General features: G+C 35.5%; 1 protein-coding gene across 9 annotated transcripts in view; it reads right to left on the bottom strand.

The window, feature by feature from the left end:
- TRIM37 (tripartite motif containing 37) overlaps positions 1–12,854 on the bottom strand; it is a 116,171-nt gene that overhangs the window by 70,159 nt on the left and 33,158 nt on the right. For all 9 annotated transcript variants that reach the window (XM_060291098.1, XM_060291102.1, XM_060291099.1 and 6 more), the window contains exons 10-12: positions 8,607–8,657; positions 7,466–7,547; positions 709–785 (exon numbers count right to left, since the gene is read on the bottom strand). In XM_060291098.1, the coding sequence (XP_060147081.1) occupies positions 709–785; positions 7,466–7,547; positions 8,607–8,657 (210 nt within the window). The remainder of the gene's footprint in view (positions 1–708; positions 786–7,465; positions 7,548–8,606; positions 8,658–12,854) is intronic.

The raw sequence follows: 12,854 nt of genomic DNA, 5'->3' as shown, positions 1-12,854 counted from the left end.
AGGGGAAAGGGAAGTGACTGCTAATGAGTACAGGGTTGCTTTGTGGGGTGATGAAATGTTCTGAAATTAGATATTGGTGATAGCTGTAGAATTCAGTGAATATACTAAAATCTACTGAATTGTACACTTATTTATAAGGTGAATTTTATGGTATGTGAATTGTATCTCATATAAAAAAAACTTTTCCCAACTACATATGAAATCCAAAATCCCTGAGGCCAGATTTTATACATATACGTCAACCAGAACAACTTATTACAGTAAATTGAAAAGCCATACATTAAGAGATTTTTTTAAAAACACAAAACAATAAGTTTTCTCACCAAGTATTATTTTGCTTTAGAAAAACAGTTATTCAAGAAAATGTTATTTATGTTAATATGTAATAGGTTTATTATTACTTTAAACTGAATTAATAAAAACTTAAAATTTTTTGTTTCAATTTCTAATTCAGAAAATATCAATAGATAAAACCCACATAAAGAAACACTCTTTGGGATTCCCAGTAAAATTTAATAAGAGTATAAAGAGTCCTGAGGCCATATAATTTGAGAACTGTCAGTCTATGCCATCATACTATGCCAGGGATTCCATACTAGTATACATCTTAACAGACATAATGTAGTAATTAACAAAAGTAGTTAATAAAAAATGCTAAGAAGGTATGTAAATACACACTAAAGTTTGTTACTTAATTGCATGTCTTACTTGGAAGTTTCTGGCAAGCCAGCTGAGAGTTCCAGAAACACAGATAAGTAGTAACCACGAACAACTCCATTTCCATCCTTAAAAAAAAAACAGAAAAAGATGTTATACAAACTCCAGATCAATTTAAATGTAAAAATTTAAGCCACAATGAAACAAACAAAATACAGATATCTGGATGCCAAAGTAGTTTTAAGCTTAAAAACAATAAGAGATAATAAAAAGACCAAGAGGTCTGAATCTATAACAATTTAAAACTTTTGCAATTAAAAAAAAATATTAAAGCATACAAACTAAAGAAAATATCAACTACTATGAAAAGAGTTAAGAGTTTTAACACATACAGAACTCTTAATAATGAGCCTCCAAGAAAAATCAAAACCCCAAAGAAAAACGCCAAAAAAAGAAAAGCCTCAATTTCACTAGGAATGAGACAAAAAAAAAAAAAAGATATATAAGATCAAAAGAGAGTAAAACAGAAAAAGGTAACACTTGATTGATGTTGAAAGTAATTAAATATAATTTCTATGTTTTTTTTTTGCAGTATGTGGGCCTCTCACTGCTACGGCCTCTCCCGTTGCGGAGCACGGGCTCTGGACGCGCAGGCTCAGCGGCCATGTCTCATGGGACCAGCCGCTCCGCGGCATGTGGGATCTTCCCAGACCGGGGCACGAACCCACAATTTCTATGTTTTATATGTTAGGATTTCACATAAGATTCTGTCTGGAGATTGAAAAGCTGTTTAAATTTCTGTTACAGAGATTTTTATGAGTACAATTATTCCCCTCTGTATTTCTCCAGTACTGTGTGAGAAGATTATATTTGTTATAACTATGTGTAAAAAGATCTGTTTCCCCAACTAGACTGCGAGGGCTGAGGGCAGGAATATGTCTATAGAGGGGTACATGTACTTCTTAACCCCTTCATTTCTAGGCTACTTTGCTCCAAAAGGTCCTGAGGCAGCTTTCAGGGTTTGACATGGTAATCACTCAATAAATATTACGAATAAATCAATCATCACTTAAGTGAAAAAAGCTGGACACAAAAGCTTATATGTTGTATAATCCTACTATATGAAATTCTGAAAAAGCAAAACTATAGTAACAAAAACAGATCAGTGGTTGCAGAGAGGCCAGGAAAGGAGAAAAAAGGATTATGTGAAAAGGATAAATTACATAACTTCTGAGGGTGATAAAAGTCATGATTGTGACAATGATTATACAACTATATATATTTGTGAAAACTTGCTAAAATTAGTGAATATTACTGAACATAAATTATATAGCAAATTACACTGATTGTTAAAAATCAACCAATATCCTTGTTCAAATAGCTGGGGTTTTTTTCTTCTTTTAAATTATGCTCCTAAAACGATTTCCCTGGAATGAAATCAATTAATAAAAGATAATGAACATTTTTCACTCCTAATTTTAACAGATAATAAGATTAGAAATTTCTTTGACTTAATTTTTATCATAATCTTTTTATTTTTAAAATAAATTTATTTATTTATTTATTTTCGGCTACGTTGGGTCTGCGTTGCTGCGCGCAGGCTTTCTCTAGTTGCGGCGAGTGGGGGCCACTCTTCATTGCGGTGCACAGGCTTCTCATTGCAGTGGCTTCTCGTTGCAGAGCATGGGCTCTAGGCGCATGGGCTAGTATTTGTGGCACGAGGGCCTCAGTAGTTGTGGCACACGGGCTTAGTTGCTCCGTGGCATGTGGGATCTTCCCGGACCAGGGCTCAAACCCATGTCCCCTGCACTGTCAAGCAGATTCTTAACCACTGCGCCATCAGGGAAGCCCTATCATAATCTTAAGGAACAAAATTTTTACTACTTTTATTGACATGCCATCTGTACCTCTAACAAAATACTAGCTTTAAGAATTTTCTTTTCTTTTCTTTATTTATTTATTTTTGGCTGCATTGGGTCCTCGTTGCTGCATGTGGGCTTTCTCTAGTTGCGGCGGGCGGAGGCTACTCTTTGTTGCAGTGTGAGGGCTTCTCATTGTGGTGGCTTCTCTTGCTGTGGAGCACGGGCTCTAGGCACACGGGTTTCAGTAGCTGTGGCACGCGGGCTCAGTAGTTGTGGTGCATGGGCTCTGGAGCACAGGCTCAGTAGTTATGGCACACGGGCTTAGTTGCTCCACGGCATGTGGGATCTTCCCGGACGAGGGCTTGAACCCATGTCCCCTGCATTGGCAGGTGGATTCTTAACCACTGCACCACCAAGGAAGTCCCTAGCTTTAAGAATTTCAATAGGCAGAGGATTCTGGAAAGACTGCCAAAATGGCAGCATAGTTTTTACAACTCTCTAAATCCAAACATAAAACAAAACAAAACAACTGAACAACAAAACCAAAAGCTCACAAACAACATTTATAACAAAATTAAATGACAGGTTACCTCCACAACCCCCAAAACATAAGCAGGTAAAGATATACCAATTATAACCACAAAGATCTGCATGATATCAACAGTGTGGGAGAAAGGAAAGAGAAGCAATGGGACATCTAATGGACCCGAAAGAAGGAAAACCACAAAATGGACAAAAGTTAGTCACTGAAAAGCATCACAAGCCACATATGACAGCTGAAACTGAAGAGTTGCTCAATATAATACCAACTGAGTATAAGGGGGCCTAATATTAAAAAGTCTGAAAACTAAATGCAGTCTAGTCACTCTAAACTCTTCAAAACGAATAAGTACGGCCTTTTAGGACAGGTCCAAAGACTGCAAAGGAAATGCTAGGAGGAAAATAAAAGATAAACAGCATAGAAATAATACAAACAAAGGAAGGAAAAGGTCCAGATGAGAAGGGGAGAAGAACGAGGAAATCTCTCAGAAAGCAAGGCACCAGATTTCTGATTGTTATCACACTGGCTGGCTATCCACATGCAAAAGAATGATGTTGGACCCCTACATCATAAAAAAATTAATTCAAAATAGATCAAAGATCTAAATATAAGTCCTAAAACTATAAAACCTTAGAAGAAAACATAGGGGAAAAGCTCCATGACATTGGAGTTGGTAAGGATTTCCTGGATATGAAACCAAAAGCAAAAATAGACAAACTGGACAACAACAAAATTAAGAACTTCTGTGCATCAAAGGACACAATCAACAGAGTAAAAAGAAACCTTACAGAATAGGAGAAAATACATGTAAATCAGGTATCTAATAAGGGGGGTCAATATCCAGAATATATAAACTCCTACAACACAACAAAAAACTTGATTAAAAAATGGGCAAAGGACTTGAATACACATTTCTCTAAACAGGATATACAAATGGCCATGAATAAGCACATAAAAAGATGCTCAACAACATTAATCATTAGGGAAGTGCAAATCAAAACCACAATGAATTACCTCACACCCATCAGGATGGCTACTATCAAAGAAACAGAAAACAAAAAGTATTGACAAAGATATGGAAAAACTGGAACCCTTGTGCATTGTTGGTGGGAATGTAAAATGGTGCAACCATTGTAGATAACAATATGGTTCCTCAAAAAACTAAAAACAGAATTACCGTATGATCCAGCAATAGTATTTCTGGGCATATATCTGAAAGAATCAAAAGCAGGATATTGAAGAGATATTTGCACACCCATGTTCACAGCAGCATTAGTCACTATAGCCAACAGGTAGAAACAACCCAAGGGTCCACTGACAGATGAACGAATAAACAAAATGTGGTATATACATACAATGGAATATTATTCAGTCTTAAAAAGGAAGGAAATTCTGACACATGCTACAAAGTGGAGGAACCTTACAAACATTATGCTAAGTAAAAGAAGCAGTAACAAGAAGATGTTACTGTGTTACGATTCCACATACATGAAGTACCTAGAGTAGTCAAATTCATAGAGAAAGTAGAATGGTGGTTGCCAGGGGTTGAGAAGAGGGGGAAATGGGGAATTACTGTTTAACGGGCAGAAAGCTTCAGTTTTGCAAGTAGAAAGAGTTCTGGAAGTTGGTTACAAAACAATGTAAATATACTTAACAATACTAAATGTACACTTAGAAATGATAAAAATGGTAAATTTTATGTTATGCATCACTTACCAAGATTAAAAAAAGAGGAAATAAAGAGAATAACATCCCTACAGACAATGAAAGCACCCTAGAAAAACATACTCAAAGATCAATATTGTAACCATTTCAAAAGAACCTAATAGACACTAAGAAAATAATATGACGGCCCACAGGAAGAAAAGAAAAAATAAGAAAATAATATGATATGAAAGAATAACACAAATCAGTATTAGAAAAACTCAGAAATCAGGTAATAGGACTAAGGAAAGAGAAATAAAAGGAAAAGTTATTTAAGAAATAAAGACTGAACTAAAAGGAACACAAGAGCAAATAAGCACAACAGTTTATATCTTTCAAAAAATAAGTGAACAAAAGAAAATTTTAAAAATTAAAAAGAAATGAAGAAAAAGCTGAAAAGTTCAGAGAGAAAGTGGTAAATATTGAAGACAGGCAAGGAAGATGTAAAATGAAGATAATACAAGTCCCAAGAGAGAAAACCAAAGACAGAAACAAAGTAAATATTTAAAACTATAATTCAGGAAACGTTTTCTTTAAAAAGTCTAAAACTACATATTGAAAGAGCCCAGCATGTAACTGAGAATACTGACCAAGAACAACCAAAACATACAGCAGTAAATTACTGGACTTAAAAAGAATTAGATTATTTGGGCACCTAGACAATATTAGCAAATGCCTTTTAAGGATCAGTTTATCATCAGACTTTACCAAAAGAAAATGGAATTGAATATTTAAGATACCCAGTGAAAGAAAACATGAGCCAAGAATTTTGCATCCAGCAATACTGGCTTTAGCTTATAAAGGATACAAACTATTTTCAACACACAAAAATTCAGGAAATATTGCTTTCATTAGCCCTTCCAGTAGAATTTACTAGAGAACAAGCTTTGAACACCCTAACTGTTGTCCAGACATGGCATAGTGAAATGTGGAGAGTATATTTCCAAATAAAATTTTAAACATTTCTCAGTAATCAAATCAATGATGGAATTAGAGTTCCCCTTCTGAGATTTTTGTGTTTGTAAGGTGAAATAAGGCAAATAAGTGATTGATTATGAGATTATAATTCTATCACTTCCTATGGCTTCAAAAAGTAGGATTCCTAGAATAGAAGGAGATACAGGTGTAATGTAAAGAGACTATGTTTAAAAAACTCTATAATCCTTAATTTGAATTGTAAACATGAGCATTAACTCAGGAGTTATTTTATCTCTAAAAAATACATACATACATGTGACACCCTGATATTCTACAATTATATAGCAATTGTAAAGTGTTCATAAATATTTTTTCTCTATTAAGATCACTGGAGTTTTTCCCACTTCAATTTTAAGCACACTCCTACCCAGTTTTTCTCAAAGTATGGTCTTTGGGCTAAAAACAAACAAATAAAACTTCTAAAATGTATAACACCAAGAATGAACTAGGACTTTGGGTGATAATGTGTCAATGTAAATTCATCAAGTGCAAAAAATGTACCACTCTGGCACAGGGCATATTGATAGTGGCAGAGGCTGTGCATGTGTGGGGGCAGTGGGTGCGAATAGAGTTCTCTACTTTCCACTCAATTTTGCTGTTAACCTAAAACTGCTCTAAAAAATAGAGTCTATTAGATAAATTTTTAAATACATACATACATACATATTAATCCCTCCCCCTTCCCAAACCCCCACATACATTTGCCTATGTAATTCCCTAATTCTGCTCATGAAGAAAGCCTAGAAACAGTGACTAACCTGGTAGAAATGAGCACCCTTAACGCCCAGTTTGGTCTTGAAATACAATTTTCCCACTAAAAGAAATCAGGGCTTTTTGGATAAAATGACCAATTTCAGGTACAGAGTAGGAAATGTACAAGATGAGACTAGAACATCTTGCCACAGAAGAGGACAAGAAAGCTAACTACTAGCGTCACTACTAGACTATTAGGGTCAGAGCAAAGTGACACAGAAGCCAACTTAAAGAGACTAAATATGTATAAATCCATGAGTTCATAATGATATTTTTTTTAAAAACCTAGTTAATTACTTTCAGAGAATAAGGAAAATCACTAAATAACAGGAAAGATTCTTGCCTATTCTATATGAACTGTAATACTGGATAACCAAACAATAGGTAAAGGTAAGCATCTCTTTATAAAAGCATTACACGTAATAAGCAAAAAAGAAACAAAATGAGAATCACTACTCTGCAACTTCCAGTGAATTAACAGATGTAGGCAATGTGCATCAATATGACAAAAAGATATGCAACTAGATATGATGTGATAAAAGCACACACTACTGCTTATATTCTTGCCATAGGAATTGACTATGCAGCTCATCATACCACTGGGTCCAGCTGCCAATATGCAGCAAATCTACAGGTCAAAGAAACATACTGGAATGCACCATGAGTATGCAGTCAACACACATGTGTTTCTGATGACCATCTGTAAATGTATTTTTTTTAATGATTTTTAAAATAAGAATTTTAAACATTTCTTCTAAATGTTAGTGAAATAAGGTTCAGTAATATGCCAGTGTTTACACTGTTTATATTTAACTCATTTTTTTCACAGGTTTAGCAACATATCCTATAAAGAAACAAAACTGTCATTACTTTAATTCCTTTCTCCACTAAAAAAGTGAACCAGTGTACTATAGAACCCTAAAAGAAAGATCTTGGTTTCAAAATTTATTAGAAATAATGAAAAACTTACTGGGTAAACTTTTAACCTCCAACAAAGTCCTGAAACTTGAAGAGGTGGACTGTAAACAGGATCTGCTCTCTGACGCAAAGTACTAAAGTAAAAGAAAACCAACTGAATCCCAAGATCAAAACTGTTGGGAAATAGCAAACAGGCAAAAACAAAACCCAACCACTTCATGTTACTTATTTGAAGTCCTGGACCAGTAAATGAAGGTGACTGAAGAAGTCAAGATTCCACTGTATAAATTTATATATACTAACATTCTGAAATAAAAGAAACTTTAATGATACAGAAATATTCAGCAGTATCTTTTAAGTTTCAGGTTAAAAAAAAACCCTCAAAATTTTGTCATTTAAGGGAAAAGAAAAATATAACTAAGTGCCTTGAATCTAATTACCACTTCAACAAACAGTCTTCCACCGTTAAAGGAAAAAAAAAAAGTTTCTTCCTCACATCCCCACAGTATAATTATCCTTTTCTAATATGGAAAAAAAATGTGGGGTAATCCTCAGTTTATATCTTAGCCACAGAATTATCGCATAAGAAAAAACAAATTAAATGGGGAGTGGTATAAGTTCTCAGTTTGGCCTTAGTTTGATGGTATCACCTCTTGGGATTTTCTCTTCCCAAGGCAAGACCTTTTATATTCTTCATTCCCCACTTCCATGCTGCCCTTTAAGACAAGTCCCTTAGGACCTTTGTGTTTTAATATCTTGGCTTCTAATCTCAGAGAAAAAGCTGTAAAAGCTAACAAACTTAGCATGCAAGTTACAAAGCTTACAAATTTCTTACAATAATACCCTCCCATCCCATACTTCCCACCACTCTTATTTCTGAGGATGGGTAGGAGGGCTCATTGATCTCTATCATCCCATTCACCTTACCTTACTAGCAAAGGCTAAGTAGACCCTCTTCTTTAAAAAAAAAAAAAAAAGTTCCATTTCCCACCCTACAGGAGCAATCCATCTAGAAGATATAAAACAATCCAGACAAATGACCTCTATGTATCTAATACAAAACTTGTTTCTTCGAAGACTACACACTGAGTGACAAAGTTCATTAGGTCTGTATGCTACCCAGGAAGGACACCTACCTAGCTCTTACTTACGTACACATACAAAAAAACACTAAAGTTGTCAAAAACTCTTACCTGAAATTCTCTAAAACAAAAGTAGCTGAATCATAAGATGGTACCAACTCACTAAAAAGAAACAAAAGAGAAAAAAATTATTTGGCTTATACAAGTTTAACATTTCATTTAATTAAGAAACAAAGTCAGACTTCCCTGGTGGTGCAGTGGTTAACAATCTGCCTCCCAATGCAAGAGACACGGGTTCGATCCCTGGTCGGGGAAGATCCCACATGCCAGGGAGCAACTAAGCCTATGAGACACAACTACTGAAGCCCGCGTGCCCTAGAGCCTGCGCAGCAACTACTGAGCCCACGCGCCGCAACTACTGAAGCCCGCGTGCTGCAACTACTGAAGCCCGCGCTCCTAGAGCCCATGCTCCGCAACAAGAAGCCCGCGTACCGCAACGAAGAGTAGCCCCCACTTGCCACAACTAGAGAAAGCCCTCATTCAGCAATGAAGACCCAACGCAGCCCCCCAAAATAAATAAATCTTAATAAAAAAAAGAAACGAAGTTAAGTCTCTCAGTAACATCTTACAAATTTTATTAAACTAAAATAAGGCCTTAAGAAATATTTTTAAAACTTTATTAAACAACATTAAATCAAATGAATTCATAAAACCATCAAAAGCTGACATCAAAGGTTTGCAATTAAATTGGAGACTCAACAAATACTTTATAATAAAGCTTTTTTAAAAAAAGGCAATATATGATTAAGTATTAAAATAACTATAAGAGATATTTAAAAACTAATATGGAAATAGGAAAAGAAAAAAGTTAGGTACTTAGGCTGGACACCTGAAATAGAAAACATATAAACTATTTTAAAAAATCAAAAGAAACAACAAAAGGATAAAATATTACAATAAATCCCCAAACTTCCTTCTTCGGAACAAATTATGAGGAATATTGACAGACCCTAAATACTTTGAGACTATTTACTAGCAAATAAATCTATACAATTTTATAGGATAAGAATACATAATCACATAGGGGTCAAGCAGGATAAGCACATTAACAGTTTCATGGCAAGGCAAGATTACCTAGGGAACTTTAGTTCCATACAGTCTTCTCCAAAGAGAACTAAACTACATCCATAGAGCTAAACTACATCTTCAAAGAGAACTAAACTACACCCACAGCACGCTAATAGTCTCTAGCACTGTCATTAGAACACCTCAAAAGTCAGAGATAGTAAAACATTTATGATAAAGACACTATCATACATGGTGTTGTAATGCAGTGTAATATATTTAATATATAAAATTATAAATTTACCAAAAAGATAAACTGCAAGCCATTTCACCACATATTCAGCTATATTTTCTAAAGTTCAATTCATGAAAATGTGTTATTACCAAAATAAGACATAAAATGCATCTAAAGCATTTTCACACTGTGACAGTACCTGAAGAAATTAGTGGTTTGCCAGTGAAAATATAGTATACATTATTAAAAATACATCAGTCTTATTTTATGGTTAAGTATATGTAGCTAAACAGCTCACATCTTTTTCACAAGTAGATGCGGTTTGCCTTGCAACTATTAACTGTAGAGCTATTATCCAATTGTCAAGCATCCCTAACCACAGCCCTAGTCAGTAGTTACCTTTTCTCACATTCCTCATTCCTAGATCCTTTTGTCTGGTTAATCCTTACAATTCCTTCAGATAACAAATTAGAAGTCACATACCTTTGGAGGTCTGCTCTAACTTCTCCCCACGATATGCTCTCTTAGCATTCAATATACACAAAACTCCAATTATCAGAACCAATGCAATTAATGCCTGGGAAGCCTTCCTGGAACCAAAAACCTAATCAGAGCTCCAAGGAATCTCTCCAGGATAGTCTTCAAATTTGGTCAAGTTATAATATGCTTTTGGCTATAATTTTGTGCAACTTCCAACCGCACAAACGTTGTTTAGTTCTCCCACTAAACATCTTTCAAAACGTCTACAGACATTATGCAGGCAATCCCCAGTTGCCTGCTGATCTTCATACTGTTTCTTCCACCATGTCCTTAATACTCGGTGTGATATATTTCCTTTGTTGTTGTTTTTGTTCTAAGACCAGAATATCATTGTCCTATTTTTAATCAGCTCTTGAGGGTCAAAGAGCTCACCAAGACACAAAATAAACAGAAGATGAAGAGGACATGTTTAACTTAGAACAGCGAGATAGAAAGCTTACAAGTTAATGCATACAGGTAGCTAAAGCTTACTAACCAAGAGGGTACAGTATGGCTCTCACTTGCTGAGAATAAATGTTAACATTCAGAGCACAGAAAACAATTATCAATCCTACTATGACATACTCCTACATATGTATAATTTTTTAGCCAAAACTTTTCAGACACAAATAACATTATAATAAATTAGTGCTATGGGGAAGCATTAAAACAGGATACATATACTTCCCCTATCACCAGTCATCACATTTTATTTTATTACTGCTTCAATCACCTATCTTTTTCACTAAATCACATTATGAGGAAACAAGAACTCTCTATTGTGCTCTCTACTTGTATCTGGCACATGCCTGGAACATAGCTGGCATTCAAATATTCACTGAATGAATGGATATTTACAAATATTTGCTGGAAAATTCTTGTAATTTGGTAGAAGTATTTACTCAAAATTTCTTTTGCATTCTTTACATATATACACAAAGCCACAACGACCGCTAAGCCACCTAATTCTATCAATTCTACCATCCTTAAGTATTTATTAACATCTCCACATTATGCTCACTTGTTCAGAGGTTATCTATAATCATACTGGTGTTACCACTCTGTCTGCAAATAAGGCACAGCTTTATGTTCTCAAACTTTTATTTCTATACCTCTTCTACTCTGGTCTTTATGATGACTGGACTCATCTCACGATGGTGTCCGTGAAGCTTCACGGAATACGGAGAGGCTAGCCTCAAAACATCTCTAGCCCAGTATTCTGAAAAATACTGATTTGCAAATCTTTAGACCAGAGACTTCATCATGACTTAAGGGATGAACGGAAGAAAAATAGGATAAGTATCCATTGTTCCCTTGAGAAAACAGACTGGTCAGCTACATAAAAACTGGTTTTCCATCCCAACTTGACCATTCTCCCAGAAACCAAAACTCTTTATGGACTGAGAACTGTACTTTTCTGCTATTTAAGTCCTCCCTGAGAGACTTAAATGCCCCAACAATACAGCCCTTCAAATTCTGGTTGAAATGATTTCTCTGCTGACTTCCAAATATAGCAGCTCTTATCACATCCCCATATTTTTGTTCATGTATACATATCCTATTCTCATCTGCCTAATGAAATTCTAAGTATCTTTCAAGGTCTTCCACAATTCCTTTCTAGGCTATGAAGTCATCTTTACCACAGCAGTCTACCCTGACTTCTCAGAATTTCTGATGTAACTAAGTAACAAATATTCAATTTTAATATACAATTCTCTACCATTTCATGTGGAATATATATCCAGTAAGATTACTTCCTCTTCCATGGCTCCTATGCAGGACTTACAACAGTGCTGAGCACATAGATGACCTTTAATAAATAACATTACTTTGTTTAATGACCTTTTATTCGCCATTGTGGCTCTATCACAAATCATCAACCGATGGAATATAAGGTACTCAGTTCCATGATCTCAAAGCTTAGAAACAATCACCGCTGCTTTGAACATCTAAACTTTGGTCTGTAACTTAATGTCCATAAATGCTAGCCTTTCTTTCTTCTTTTTACATATGTATGTATGTATGTTTTTATTTATTTAATAATAAATAAAAAAAGACTGCGTTGGGTCTTCCTTACTTCACGCAGGCTTTCTCTAGTTGCCACAAGCAGGGGCTACTCTTCATTGCGGTGCATGGGCTTCTCATTGCAGTGGCTTCTCCTGTTGTGGAGCGTGGGCTCTAGGTGCACGGGCTTCAGTAGTTGTGGCTCCCAAGCTCAGTAGTTGTGGCGCACGGGCTTAGTTGCTCCGCGGCACGTGGGATCTTCCCAGACCAGGGCTCGAACCCGTGTCCCCTGCACTGGCAGGCAGATTCTTAACCACTGCACCACCAGGGAAGCCCCTAGCCTTTCTTATTTGGCCTTCTTTTCTTTGCTGATCAATTAATCAACAGATGGAACACCTGCTTCCTCTATACTGCAAATCATAAACTAAGTTTCTAATAAAAATTACAGTTAAGTTATAAGGCAAGTTTTCCAGTAAGACAGTAAGGTTTACTAGAGAGGGAGAGGGCCCTAAGGTGACCTTTTCCCAGGGAAATCT

Source organism: Globicephala melas, chromosome 20 (genome assembly GCF_963455315.2).
Source record: "Globicephala melas chromosome 20, mGloMel1.2, whole genome shotgun sequence".
Taxonomy (NCBI): domain Eukaryota; kingdom Metazoa; phylum Chordata; class Mammalia; order Artiodactyla; family Delphinidae; genus Globicephala; species Globicephala melas.
The sequence above is the reverse complement of the archived record's forward strand: the minus strand, read 5'-3'. Positions and strand labels throughout refer to the sequence as shown.